This window comes from Halichoerus grypus, chromosome X (assembly GCF_964656455.1).
Source record: "Halichoerus grypus chromosome X, mHalGry1.hap1.1, whole genome shotgun sequence".
NCBI classification, from domain to species: Eukaryota; Metazoa; Chordata; class Mammalia; order Carnivora; family Phocidae; genus Halichoerus; species Halichoerus grypus.
The window spans coordinates 46,235,801-46,251,378 of NC_135727.1; the positions used below are offsets into that span (position 1 = coordinate 46,235,801).

General features: G+C 37.5%; 1 protein-coding gene across 1 annotated transcript; it reads right to left on the minus strand.

Annotated features, from left to right (window-relative positions):
* Positions 1–12,372: 12,372 nt before the first annotated feature.
* On the minus strand, positions 12,373–15,059 carry LOC144380383 (melanoma antigen preferentially expressed in tumors-like). Its single transcript, XM_078064019.1, has 3 exons — positions 14,764–15,059; positions 13,707–14,309; positions 12,373–12,886 (listed from the first exon to the last, which is right to left on the minus strand). The coding sequence occupies exons 1-3, from the start codon at positions 15,057–15,059 to the stop codon at positions 12,373–12,375; spliced, it is 1,413 nt and encodes a 470-aa protein (XP_077920145.1).
* Positions 15,060–15,578: the final 519 nt, after the last annotated feature.

Genomic DNA, 15,578 nt, shown 5'->3' on the forward strand with positions numbered 1-15,578 from the left:
AGTGGGAAGCCTGCTTCTCCTTCTCACACTCCCCCTGCTTGTGTTCCCTCTCTCGCTGTCTTTCTCTGTCAAATAAATAAATAAAATCTTTAAAAATAAGTAAATAAATAAAATAAAGCCAAGCACCTATGAGCCCAGGGCTGACTCAGCAGTGAAGTCTCCTCTGCAGGAGATAGTCACAAATAGAATAGAATTTATCAAATAGATAAATAAAATCTTAAAAAAATACACTATTATTAACTATAGTTCATATGGTTAATACTATGTTGTACATTAGATTCCCTAGGACTATGGAATATTATGCAGCCATCAAAAAAATGAAATCTTGCCATTTGCAATGATGTGGATAGAACTAGAGGGTATTATGCTAAGCAAAATAAGTCAATCAGAGAAAGACAAGTATCATATGATCTCACTGATATGAGGAATTCTTAAACTCAGGAAATAAACTGAGGGTTGCTGGAGTGGTGGGGGGTGGGAGGGATGGGGTGGCTGGGGGTTGGACATTGTGGAGGGTATGTGCTATGGTGAGCACTGTGAATTGTGTAAGACTGATGAATCACAGACCTGTACCTCTGAAACAAATAATACATTATATGTTAAAAAAAAAAAAAAAGAAGAAGATAGTAGGAAGGGAAAAATGAAGGGGGGGAATTGGAGGGGGAGATGAACCATGAGGGACTGTGGACTCTGAGAAACACAGAGTGTTTTAGAGGGGAGGGGCGTGGGGGGATGGGTTAGCCCGGTGATGGGTATTAAGGAGGGCACGTATGGGAGCACTGGGTGTTATATGCAAACAATGAATCATGGAACACCACATCAAAACTAATAATGTAATGTATGGTGACTAACATAACATAATAAAATAAAATTTACAAAAAAGAGGTAGAGGGGCGCCTGGGTGGCTCAGTCGTTAAGCGTCTGCCTTCGGCTCAGGTCATGATCCCAGGGTCCTGGAATCGAGCCCCACATCGGGCTCCCTGCTCTGCGGGAAGCCTGCTTCTCCCTCTCCCACTCCCCCTGCTTGTGTTCCTTCTCTCACTGTGTCTCTCTCTGTCAAATAAATAAATAAAATCTTTTAAAAAAAAAAAGAGGTAGAAGCATAAAACAAGGCTATTCTCGGCAAAGAGCAAACAATAACTCTGGAAAGGTAAGACAGAACCTATATAAAAACAATTAAGAGTATTCTAGGGCTCTGTATGCTATTTGGTAAGTGAATAGAGTAGGAAAAGTGGAGGCTTTCTGTTAAAAGCTGGCCAAGAAAAGATTCGGGCTCAACATTGAGGAATAATAAGATTTTTAAATAGGTAGAGAAATAAAAAAGCTATGTTTCCTGATTTTTTTAATACAAGAAAATGTTAGCTTGTACAGCTAAATCTTTTAAAAATGTGATTTAATTGCTCCCATATAAACTAAACAAGGGATGTTAAAAAAAAAATGAGAGGATCTGAATAAACAATTTTCAAAAGAAGACATACAGATGGCTAATAGGTACATGAAAGGATGCTCAACACCACTAATAATCAGGGAAATGCAAATCAAAACCATAATGAGATATCACCTCACACCTATTAGAATGGTTATTATCAAAAAGAGAAGAAATTGCAAGTGTTTAAGAGGATGTGGAGAAAAGGGAAACCTTAGGCAATGCTAGTGGGAATGGAAATAGGTACAACCAATTATGGAAAACATTATGGAGGTTCCTCAAAAAATTTAAAATAGAACTACCATATGATTCAGCATTTCCATTTTTGGGTATTTAGCCAAAGAAAATGAAAAACACTGGGGCGCCTGGGTGGCTCAGTTGGTTAAGCGACTGCCTTCGGCTCAGGTCATGATCCTGGAGTCCCTGGATCAAGTCCCGCATCGGGCTCCCTGCTCGACAGGGAGTCTGCTTCTCCCTCTGACCCTCCCCCCTCTCATGTGCTCTCTCTCTCTCTCTCATTCTGTCTCAAATAAATAAATAAAATCTTAAAAAAAAATTAAAAAATAAATGAAAAACACTAATTTGAAAAGATATGCACCCACATGTTTATTTTAGCATTATGTACAGTAGCCAAGACATGGAAACAACCTAAGTGTCCACTGATGGATGAATGGATAAAGAAAATGTGAGATATATACACACACACATATATATATAAACACACACAATGGAATATTGTTCCGCCACAAAAAGAATAAAATCTTGCCATTTGGGACAAAATGGATGGACCTTGAAGGCATTACAGTAAGTGAAATAAGGCAAAAAGAGAAAGACAAGTACCATATGATTACACTTATATGTGGAATCTAGAAAAAATCTGAGCTTATAGATACAGAGAACAAATTGGTGATTGCCAGAGGCAAGTGATTAGGGGATGGGTAAGATGGGTGATGAAGGTCAAAAATTACAAATTTCCAATTATAAAATAAGTCATGGGGATGTAATGTACAGCATGGTGACTATAGTTAATACTGTACTGCATATTTGAAAGTTGCTAATAGAATAGGTTTTAAAAGTTCTCATCACAAAAAAAAAAATTTTAACTATGTTTGGTAATGGATGTTAGCTAGACTTATTGTGGTAATCATTTCACAATATATACAAATATTGAATCATTACATTGTACACCTGATACTAATATGTTATATGTCAATTATACCTCAATAAAAAGAGAGAGAGATTGAAGGATGGAAGGAAGGAAGGAGGGAAGGAAGGGGGAGGGAGGGAGAGAAGGAAGGGCACAGGAAATAAAAACAACATATTTATCTTTGGTCAAATATTTTACATCTTACTCAGAGTTTCTATATAGTCTTATCACAATCCTGAGTGATTTCAGTGTTTGTATATAAAATTAATCTGGTAGTGTGATCAGCATCATTGTGATGTAAGACATCCCTCTTTTTTGTCCCCTTTTTTGTCCACCAAAAATTGGCATCCATTCATGAACAAAAGTACCTCTGTGGGAGTTGTGGGATCCAACATCATACACCAAGGGACCTAGGAGGAGTCTTGCCTACCAGTGCATCAGAAAATAGGCAGATAGATCTCTGTACTGGCTGTGTAACCAACAGAACTGAGTGAACTGGCCCCAACTTCTAGAACTCAGTCATGGTTGGGAAAAATCTGAAGCGTGTTAACTTGGGTAAACACCCATGGATAAGAGAGACTTTGTAGAAGTTCAGCTTCCCAGTGAGATATTCCAGTACTGTCTGTTGGAGCAAATTATATATAGAGAGAGACACAATGGAAAGGAAAAGAACTTTGCCAGTGCTGCCTCTATCCCAAGGTGAGTGCAGAGCCGAAATAGCTAGTGGCAAGCTCTCCTGCAGGGGAAATGGAGAGCAGTGAGTGAGTGCCTGACTACTCCAGCTGTATGGGATACTGCCAGAGAAACCTGTTTCTTTCCAGCTGCACCCAGTGTATTGAGGCAGGACCTCCATGAGTAGGGGGTAGGAGGAGATGAGAAAAGAGGCAGACAAGAATATCAGAGGACATTAAAGGGACATTGTTCCTGCTAACTGTGTTCAGGACTCCAGCAGGAAACCTACCCACAAGCTGCTGGAAAAACCCCATCTAAGGATTTCCCCATCTGGCCCATGGGCACCCGCAACACCCCAAGTGCTAAACCCACAACTCCTCCTACTCTACAACTGTCTCCTTGTGCTCTCTCCTGAGTGTGTTGGCAAGAGCAAGCTCCAGTAAACTGCAAGTACACTCAGAAAATCAAGCCAGAGTCTGTGAGCAGGGGGGAAATAAAAAACTTAAGCTGTAGTGCAACCCTCTGGAAAACAAAAGAGAGGTTTCCAGCAGTCCCAGCCTGGTGAGTTGTAAGAATCAGAGAAGACATACAAGCTTAAGAATTCAGTCACGAGGAGTAAGTTGTTTAGAGAGGTGTATTCACACAGGTTGGAGAAATCCCAGATATAAGCAGGACTAACTAAAATATTTCCCCCCGGAGGACAATTAGTAATTATTTGAGGAGGCGTCTCCTACGTCAACTGTGAAAGCAGCAACACAAAACTCCAAGGAATATGTAGAATCAAGAAAACATGTTATCACAATAAAAAAGATCACAATAATCCTCTAGCAACTGAACTCTAAGACACAGAATGTTGCAATATAGCTGATAAAAAATTTCAAAATTGTTGTTTTGAAGAAATGAAATGAGCTGCAAGAAAACACAGAAAGACAATTCAACCAAATCAGGAAAATAATACATAAACAAAATGAGAAATTTAACAAATAAATAGAAACCGTTAAAAGAACCAAACAGAAATTCTGAAGCTGAATAATTCCGTGAATGAAATGTAAAATGCAGTAGGGAATTACCTTTCTAGTACAGTAGAATAGACCAAACAGAAGATAAAACCAGGATAGAAACTTTGAAATAACTCAGAGGAATGAAAAAGAGCAAAGAAATACAATGGGATCTATGGGACACCACCACACATACAAATATTGAAATAATTGGAGTTCCAGGAGAAGAGCGGGAGAAGGTGGTAGAAAGTTTATTTAAAGAAATAATAGCTGACAACTTCCTAAACCTAGGAAGAAACTTGGATATCCAAGTTCATGAAACTAATAGGTCACCCCATTATCTCAATGCAAAATGACCTTCTCCAACACATATTAGAATAAAACTGTCAAAAATCAAAAAACATATAATCCTAAATGCAGCAAGAAAAAAACTGTAACCTCCAAAAGCAACAAAAAACCCCACTTTAGGCCATCAGTAGATGTCTCAACAGAAACCCCACAGGCCAGGAGAGAGTGGAATGATGTATTCAAATTTTTGAGAGGAAAAAAACCTGTCAGCCAAGAATGTCCAGTAAAGTAATGAAGAATAAATAATGTCTTTTCCAGATAAACAAAAGCTGAGGGAGTTCGTTACCACTAGCTTGCCTTGCAAGGGATGATGAAAGGAATTCTTTAGGTTGAAAAGAAGACATTAATTAGTAACACTGGTAAAGGTAAATTTACAGTCATATTTAGAAAACTCTAATTCTATAATAGGATGGTGTTACCCACTTAACTATAGTATAAAAGTTAAAGGAAAAGAGTATTTAAAATAACTATAGCTACTATAATAAATAAAAAGAGGTTAAGTTGTGACACCAAAAACGTAAGGGGGAGAGTAAAAGGTTAGAGCTTTTGTATGTGATCAAAGTTAAGCTGCTATTAGCTTAAATTTGTTTTATCTGTAAGATGTTTTATGTAAGACTCCTGGTAACCACAGAGCAAAAACCTGTAGTAGATTCACAAAAGATAAAGAAGGGAAAATCAAAGCATACCACCACAAAAAATCACTAATTCACAAAGGGAGGCAGAAACAGAGGAATAAAGAAAAAATAGAACTACAAAAGAGCTAGAAAGCAATTAATAAGATGCCATTAGTAAGTGCTTACATATCAGTAATTACTCTAGATGTATATAGACTGAATTCACCAATCAAAGGGCACAGAGTGGATGAATGGATTTAAAAAAAAAAGACCCAACTATATGCTTTCTACAAGAGACTGACTGCAGCTTTAAGGACATGCAAGCTGAAAATGAAGGGATGTAAGAAGATACTCCTTGCAGGTGGAAACCAAAAGAAAGCAGAAGTAGCCACACTTATATCAGACAAAATACCCTTAAGCAAAAAAAAAAAAAATAGCAAGAATCAATAGGTCATTATATAATAATAAAGGGTTCAATTCATCAAGAAGATGTAACAATCATAAATATATACACACCCAATACTGGGGCACCTAAATATATTGAGCTAATACTAAGAGATCTGAAGGGAGAAATAGACAAAAGTAGCTGTTAAAAAGAATGAAATCTTGCCAAATGCAACAACATGGATGGATCTAGAGGATATGTCAGAGAAAGACAAATATGATCTGATTTCACTCATGTGTGGAATCTAAAAAAAACGCCAAATGAATAGACAAACAAAAAGCAGAATCAAACATATAAATACAGAGAATAAACTGATGGTTGCTAAAGGGGTGGTGTAGGGAGATGGGCAAAATGGGTGAAGGGGAGTGGGAGATAAAGGCTTCTAGTTACGTATGGAATAAACAAGTCATGGGGATAAAAGGCCCAGCATAAGGAATATAGTCAATAGTATTGGAATAGCCTTGTATGTGACAGATGGGAGCTACGCTTGTGGTGAGCAGAGCATAAAGTATAGAGAAGCTGAATCACTGTATTGTACACCTGAAACTAATATCACACGGTATGTTAACTAACTGGAATTTGAAATAAAAACTTAAAAAATAATTTCAGTCAATTAAAAATGAAAGTGGACACAAGGAAAAAATAAAGGGAGTTCTTTAAGTTGTAACAAAAAGACAATAATTAACAACATGAAAACAGATGAAAATATAAAACTTGTAAGGTAAGCAAATAGTCACATTCAGAACACTCTAACACTAATGACTAAATAACTCTTAACTGTAGTGTAAAACTTAAAAAGACAAAATTATTAAATATAAGTATAGCTACAATAATTTTTAATGGACCCACAATATAAAAAGATGTGAATTGTGCATACAAAGTTAAGTTATCAGCTTAAACTAGTTTCTATAAGATGTTTTATGTAAATCTCATGGTAACCACAAAGCAAAAATCTATAGTAGATACACAGAAGATGAAGAGAAAGGAATCAAAGCATAGCACTACAAAAAAAAATTATCAAATTACAGGAGGAGACAACAAGAGAGGAATAAAGGGAAAAAGGGACAAAAAAACTCGGAAAACAACAAAATGTCAATAGCAAATCCTTACCTATCAATAATTACTTTAAATATAAATGAATTATATCTCTGATCAAAAGATATAGAGAGGATAATGGATACAAAAAACAGGAACTAAATATAGACTGCTTACAAAAGACTCACTTTAGCTTAAAAGACACACATAGGCTGAAAATGAAGGGATGGAAAAAGGTATTTCACACAAATGGTAACTGAAAAAGAGCAGGGTGGCTGTACCTATATCAGACAAAATAGACTTTCAGTCAAAAAGTGTCACAAGAGACAATGAAGTCATTATAATAATGATAAAGTGGTCAATTCATCAAGATACTATAACAATGTTTTTATATTTGTGTATATTGTGAAATGATTAATGATTATTACTATAATCAAGCTAATTAATATTTCTATCACCTCACATAGTTACCTTTTTTGGTGGTGAATTACCACTTATGATCTACTCTCTTAGCAAATTTTAAAAACAAAGTATTATTGACTATAGTCACCATGCCATACATTAGATCTCCAGAATTTAGTCATCCTATGCAACTGAAACTTTGTATCTTTTGACCAATATCTCCCAATTGTCCCCAATCCCCAGCCCCTGATAAACACCAATCTACTCCCTGCTTCTGAGTTCAACTTTATTTGACTTTTTAAAAATTCTATATATAAGTGGTATTGTGCAGTATTTGTCTTTCTGACTTATTTCACTTAAGATAAGGTCCCCTATGTTTATCCATGTTATCTCTAATAACAGCATTTCCTTTTTTAAGGCTGAATAATATTTTACTGTATGTGTGTGTGTGTGTGTGTGTGTGTGTGTGTGTGTGTACACACCATGGAACCCTAGTACATTGTAAATGGGGATGTAAATTGGTACAACCATTATGGAAAACATTATGGAGTTTCTCCTAAAAATTAAAAATAGAACTACCAGGGCGCCTGGGTGGCTCAGTTGGTTAAGCGACTGCCTTCGGTTCAGGTCATGAACCTGGAGTCCAGGGATCGAGTCCCGCATCAGGCTCCCTGCTCAGCAGGGAGTCTGCTTCTCCCTCTGACCCTCCCCCCTCTCATGTGCTCTCTCTCATTCTCTCTCTCAAATAAATAAATAAAATCTTTAAAAAAAAAATAGAACTACCATATGATCCAGCCATCCCATTTTTGGATATTTACCCAAAGGATTTGAAATCATGATGTTGAAGAGACACCTGCACTCATATGTTCTTTGCAGCATTCTCATAGTCAAGCTATGGAAACAACCTGTCAACAGATGAGTGGATAAAGAATGTATGATACATATGTATAATGAAATGTATATCGTGACTCTAGCTAACAATACTGTACTGTATAGTTGAAATGTCCTAGTATAGATCCCAAGTTTTCTCACCATAAAAGAAAGGTAAGTATATGATATGATGGATATGATAGTAATTAGTTGATTGTGGTGATTTGTTCACAATATATAAGTACATCAAATCATCCAGTTGTACACCTTAAATATATTCAATAAAAAATAAAAAAATAAAAAGCATAGTATCAGAAACTCTAGCAGAACAATTAGGTAAGAAAAAGAAGTAAAAGGCATACAAATTGGAAAGGAAGAAAAATTATCTCTTTGCAGATGACATGATTTTATATGTAGAAAACCTTTAAAATTCTAGAAAAAAAAGAATAATTAGAAGGGAAATCAAAACCACAATGACAAACCACTTCAGAGTCATTAGGATGGTTATTATCCAAAAAACAATAACAATAACAGAAAATAGCAAGTGCTGACCAGAATATGGGGAAACCACATTGCTGGTGAAAATTTTAAATGATGCATCCGATTTGGAACAAATTATGGTGATTGTTTAAAAAATCACACATAAAGTTCCCATATGATCTAACCATTCCACTTCTAGGTATATGTTTGAAATTATTGAAATCAGGAACTCTTACAGATATTTGCACACAAATATTCATAGCAGCATTATTCATGATAGCCAAAAAGTGAAAATAACCAAATTACCATGTATGAATGAATGGATAAACAAAATGTAACATACACACACAGTGGAATGAATTCCTGGACTTAACGTCAGTCTGTGTCTGTGATCCTAACAAACAGTAATAGAGAACTTTTGTGTAGAAATAGCAGTCAGTTCTTTGAATGTCTTATGATATCCTCCAAAATAATTTTTTTCTTAAGAGAGAGGGAGCTGGGGGTACCTGGGTGGCTCAGTCATTAAGCGTCTGCCTTCGGCTCAGGTCTTGATCCCAGGGTCCTGGGATCGAGGCCCACATTGGGCTCCCTGCTCCATGGAAGCCTGCTTCTCCCTCTCCCACTCCCCCTGCTTGTGTTCCCTCTCTCGCTGTCTCTGTCAAATAAATAAATAAAATCTAAAAAAAAAAAAAAAAGAGAGAGAGAGGGAGCAGGGGAGGGGCAGAGGGAGAGGGAGAGAGAGAATCTTAAGCAGGCTCCATGCTCAGCAGCACTGAGCCGGATGTGGGGCTCAATTCTGAGATCATGACCTGAGCAGAAATCAAGAGTCAGACGTTTAACTGACTGAGCCACCCAAATGCCCTTCCTCCAAAATGATTTTTAATGATTCCCTGACAAGTCATTTGGGTCATTCTTCCAATCTTCTGAAAGCAAAGAATGGGGAACCACTAAAAAAAAAAAAAAAAAAAAAAAAATCCTAAACATGTCATTCACATTGTCAACACCACAGGAATAATGTTCTTAATTATCCCTTTGCGTAGTGTTCTAGAAGTCTTGACTTTATTGTGATTTATAAGGGTAATGCAAGGCAAGGAAGGTTAAACAGGCTTATAATGAATGAGCTAGTTTGAGTATTTTCAGTGCACACTGGGGCATAGCGGTTGTTTCTAAGTTGTTTGTTACCTGTACTTAGGGTGATTAGGGCAGGAGAATAGTAGCCCAGAGTGTTAAAAGCCCTGTGAGAGCCCACAAAGAAGGTAATTGGGGGTTGGGCTCTGTATTGGTTGGTTTGCATAAGAAAGACACGCTCACAAGTAAGTAGTTTTCACTCCCTAGGATTTAGCTAGCCTTGGGAGAGGCAGTCTCTCTCCAGTGTCAGCAAGGCCCCAGATGTCAAAACATCAGAAAATACAGAAAATAAAAAGCATGATTAATACATAAACTAAACAGAAACAGTCTGCCCAGATGGAGTTAATGGTCTAGTGCCATCTTGACCAATAGAAATACAGTATGAGCCACACCAAAAAAAGTAAAAACCAAAGAAAAAGTTAAAAGGAAAAGGTGAATTTAAATAATTATTTTTAACACAAAGGTAAAGGAATTATAATTTCTAGCTGGGAACAATATGAATAAATTGTTAATTAATTTTATATTTTATACTAAGTCTTTGAAATGCAGTGCATTATATCATTATTTCAATATGTAAGCAATATGAAATTACTAATTTTGTATTCTTTTTTCTTATGAAATCTTTGAAATGCCATGTGTTATTTCAACAAAGAAACAATATATACAATTCACTTATTAGTTATTCTAACATGTTTGTCTAAGTCAGAAATGCAGTGTGTTATCACAAAATGGAAATAACAGGTTGTTAACTATTTTTATTAATTATCAACTTTTACATTTTTTTCTCTAAGTCTTTGAAATGCAGTTTGTTATCATTTCAAGGTTGTAAGCAATAAGAAAAAAGTAATTTAAAAAATTTTAGTGAGTCTTTGAAATGCATGTTTTATTTCAACATGGAAACAACATCAACACATCATTGTTACTTTTACATTTTTCTTACTAAGTCTTTAAAATGCAGTCTGTTTTCATTTCAACATGGAAAGACTATACACAAAGTAGTAATTATTTTCCTTTTTTTTAGTAAGTCATTGAAATTCAATGTTATCATTGTAACATATGACAGGAATAAATTTAGATTCTTATTCCTCAATAAGTCTTTGAAATGCAATGTTTTATCATTTTGACATGTAAATATATAACAAATCGTTAACATTTTTTTCTTACCAAGTCTCGGAAATAGTGTTATTATTTCAAAATGTAAGCAATATAGGGGTGCCTGGGTGGCTCAGACGGTTAAGCAAGCATCTGCCTTCAGCTCAGGTCATGATCCTGGAGTCCCAGGATCAAGCCCCACAGCAGGCTCCCTGCTCAGTGTGGAGTCTGCTTCTCCCTCTGCCCCTCACCCCACTCTATCTTTCCCTCTCTTTCTCTCTCTCTCTCGCTCTCTCTCAAATAACTAAATAAAATCTTTAAAAAATATAAACAATATTAAAAAAGTTTACATTTTTTCTTTGTGGTCTCTGATATGCCATACATTATCATTTCAATATATAAAGAATATAAGTAAGTTATCAATTTGTTATTCTGTATCTTTTGTTTCTCACCAAGTCTTGGATATACACTGTGCATTTAACACTTAGAGAAAATTTCTAGTGCTCAGTAGCCACATATGGCTAGTGTATACCATAATGAACAGTGTAACTCTAGTGGAAGAGCAGAGGGAGCAAATACATATGGAATTATGTGTACCATGAAGGAAATGTACATGGTACACTAAGAGAGAGCAGCAGCAGAGTCAATTTACTTGGATAAGGAAGAAAAAACTTATCTGAGGAGGAAACATGTAAGCCATGACCTGAGAGTTATACAACAGCATAAAGAGGCCAACATGGATTGAGCAGAGTATGTGAGAGAAAAGGTGAAAAAAATCTGGGGTGGACGGGTGGTAAATAATTTTCTCAAATGCCCTAAAAAAGAGTGGAGAAACTGACAAATCATAGGAATATCTATACTCTGAGTGGTTTGAGATCAGGGACTTTATAGTTCGCAGCATCTGGAACAGTACCTAAATCATAAGAGTTATTTGGTGAATGTATGCGAAATAAGGAATAACAGAGCCAGAGGTCTGAGACCTGGGAAAGCAGGTAGCAACATGTTAATAAAAACATCGGTAGGAAAAGGCACTGCATAGGGAATATGGCCAATGATATTGTAATAGGGTTGTATGGTGACAAAGGGTAGCTACACTTGTGGTGAGCATAGCATAACATATAGAGAAACTGAATCACTATTCTGTACACCTGAAATGAATGTAACATTGTGTGTCAACTATACTCAAAAACAAACAACAACGAAAGACACCAGTAGGTAATGAGCATAGTTTGTTTCTTCTCACTCACATAGGATTTCTCATAAGCAACCCCAGGCAATCATAAATACAAGAAGTTTGCAGGACCCTAAAGGATAAAATTATTGGCTTAAATAACTACCACAACCAGGAAGAGTTTCAATTGTTCTGACTTGTGTCACATGTCCATAAGTGGATAAATGGACCAATCAGTGTGACAAGAAAAATGATGGTGCCATCACTGGGTTAGCCTATGTCATATACCCAACATTGTGGTTAGCAACCAGAAAAGGATGTAGAGGGGAATGAGCAAGAGATCCACAGGACCTTTCAAATTCTTCTATTTCCTTTTTAGAGTTTTTCTTTATAGAGGTCAGTTACATATCCAATCTCCCTAACCCCAGTTTCCTCAAACAGTAGAATTTTATCTATGTGTCTAACAAATCTGAGCTTCAGACAAAACACTGAATGCTTTAATGGTCACACATCAGTGCTGAAACAACTCCTTGTACTATGGAAGTCACTCAGGACAAGTGGTCCAGGTCATGTCATCTCGCTGTACCACCTGCAGCATTGCTGTCAATTGGGCCTGCACTTCAGCAAGTTTCTGTCGGTCCAAACTTCCAGGAAAATTCCATTGTTCATAGCAGTGGACAGGAACAGGATAAATAACATGCTTCAGCTCCATCAAGCATGTTAAATGCTGCAGAAGGTCCATGAGCAGAGGCATTGTAATGGGGTTGAAGGCAAAGCTAAGGACACGGAGGTGGGTACAGTGGCTCAGGGCTGGGAGGACGGCAGAGAGAGTAGAATCAGTTACCAGGCAATTATTTATCTCCAGATACTGCAGGGTGCCTGAGACTTTCTCTAGCAGATTCTGGAAGGGCTCATAAACTTCTGAGAATATCTGGTTGTTACTGAGATTCAACAGCCTCAGGTAGGTGGCCTGAGAACTCTGAGACAGGACAGTAATATCTCTGTTAGACAGGCCACAAAAAGATAGACACAATGTATCCAACTGAGGTGGCAGGATTCTGTAGAGATAAAAAAGAGCCTATTTCAGAAAAATGAGGATTGGATCAGGGCAGCGAGACCGGAATTATAGATACGCAAGGCTCTAGAATAAACCAATTTGTACATATTTTGCAACAGTGGTTAACAATGTGGGCTTTGCAATCAGACTTAATAGGCTTGTGACCCTGAGAAAGTTACTTTTCCCCTCTGAGATACAGGTTTTTAATCTTTATAATGTACACAACAGTAATTATTATACATGGTTGTGGGGAAGATTAAGTGAAAAAAGTTGTATGTACTTGGTATATACAACAAAATCAATAATGGATCTTGTTCACTTACTCGGTGAAGATAGGTTTAGGAAAGCACCCAGCTGAGGGTTTCCTTTGACTAACTCCCAGAAAACAAGTTCTCCATTCAGGGTCTAAGCCTTGGAGAAAATACAGGACCAAAATGATCTGGCAACGTTAAATACTGTGGCTAGCCCATGGGGATGTGCATCATCTGAATGTCTCCCCCTCCTCTCTAGAAAGCTGTAAACTCCAATAGAAGAAGAACTGAGTCTTTTTCACTAATATATTTACAAACTTTTCATACTGTTTGCACATGGTCAATTGAATGAATGAATAAATGAATGAGCACAGCTTTCTTTTCAAATATTGTCTGTCTCCTCACGAGATACCTTTCACTAGCCTGGCCAGTTTCAAACTCCTGCCAGTGCCCATGCTGATGTGGAAGGAGAAATAGGTTACAAGGACCCTGGGATATCCAAGTATGGTCTCTTCTCCTGTATTAAAAATGGGGTGTTCAGAGAACCGAGGTTCCTCCCCACCCCTTCACCTGAGCAGTTTATGCAGTTGATCTGTAAGGCAGAATAAAGCCAAGCTGAGCTCCTGGAGGTTGTCTACTTGCCCAAGCTGGATGAGAAAAGCTCTGAAGTCTTCCCCCTTACGATATTTAAAGGAGATGTTAGACAAACTAATGCTGTTCAGGTGGATCATCTGAGCCAAAAGGGTGGTGACTTCATTCAGATAAGCCTGATTCAATTCCAGGTGATCAATGCATCCCAGATCCAGAAACTGCAGGACACTTTTGTGGGCAGAGATTTTATCAATTTGCAAATCTCTGCAGCAGAGGTGCAAAGACCCAAAGCTCTGCTCAACTTTACTCTGAAGGAAAGAAAGGAATTGCTTTGTTCTCAAGGTACTATTGAAAGAAAGGTCCACTATTAATTCTATGGGCTTCTGGGTTGACGGAAGCTCAGACTCTGAATTAACAATTCCAAGGCACTTGACATTATGCTGGGCTTCTTCTGTTTTAAGGATAGAGTGTCGAGAGTAAACACAAGACTGAAAACAGAAAGGAAATGTGGTACTGATCTCTGAGCATGTTGTTCCACAGTCTGGGTCCTGTCTCAAATCTAGGATCCTCAGTTTTGACCCCCTGTATGGAGAAGAGTAGACAGAACACACATGAGAAGTAGCTGATTTTAATATAACCCAGCAAGATCAATGATGGGAAGCAGAAACAGAACTCTTTATCCCTGTTTTTCATTCCATATACCATTCACCAGTAAGCCCTTTTATACAAATTTAACATCTTTCACTCTTTACCCATACTTTCTTCACCTCTGGTCCTCCCCAGTCTCAACACCCATGTCCTTCTATGTAATCATACTCAGGAGATAGATCCACCACCTCAGTGACCTCTATTCTATAATCAAGCCTGTAAGACATTGGAGTCCCTAAGGTAACCCCACGTGTTAGACCAATAGCCACACAGAGATCTTCAGCATTCACCACTGGCTATTTTTGGGAGGCTGTTAGGTATCGCCCTGCCCCAGGCTCTAGTATATCCTTCTGCTGACTCACTATGTTTCTACTTGATACAGGCTTACCAAGAGGAAGAGTTCTGGTCAGGGTGGATCTGCAGACCATCAGTCATGGCTTCCAAGATTTCATAGTATGATTCTTGTATACTCAGTGCCCCAATATGGAGACAGTGAAAGGGCCAAGCCCTCACCATTGCTTTTAGGATCTTCTTATGCCCTCCCAAGAAGGCATCAATGAATAAGGGAACAAAGAGGTCTCTTGGGAGTTCTTCCAAGGCATGGATAGCTGCAGGCTCATTACTCAGTAGACTTTTTGCAGCAAGTTCTAGCAGTGTGGCTATGGCCTTCTGGTCCATCTTCATGAATGTGCTTCAGGGTGAGGAATATTTAGAAATCCTGAAAAGATATCTACAGTCTTATTTGCCAAGATTAGCTATGAACAAGATGGTTATTGAATCAGACAGCCAACTCAGGTGACCTCTACTATACAAACAGAATAAAAATGGACTTCTATGTGTGTCTAAGTATATATGTGCATGCATATATATACATACATACATACACAAACACACATATATTTACATAAGATAAAATGCCATTAGAAATCAGAGGTAAATTAGCAGAACACAATGCTAACTACTCAGCTGCTGTCTTCCCAATATTTCCTCCCAAAAGGATATAAACCAGTAAGAAGAAAAATGTAAATCTGCATAAAAGCTATATCCTTATCATTACTTTAAAATGGAAAATGCCAGAGGCGCCTGGGTGGCTCAATCTGTTAAGTGTCTGACTCTTGATTTTGGTTCAGGTCATGATCTCAGGGTTGTGAGATTGAGACCTGCATTGGGCTCCACAATGGGCATGGAGCCTGCTTAAGATGC

What these genes read in the sequence shown, in the direction of transcription:
- LOC144380383 (XM_078064019.1), bottom strand. Translation starts at nt 15,059, where the DNA reads ATGAAGATGGACCAGAAGGCCATAGCCACACTGCTAGAACTTGCTGCA. An exon ending in GACCAGAACTCTTCCTCTTG is followed by an intron (nt 14,310 to 14,763) that starts GTAAGCCTGTAT and finishes TTCTCCATACAG; the next exon opens with GGGGTCAAAACTGAGGATCC. An exon ending in CAACTGCATAAACTGCTCAG is followed by an intron (nt 12,887 to 13,706) that starts GTGAAGGGGTGG and finishes TTATCTCTACAG; the next exon opens with AATCCTGCCACCTCAGTTGG.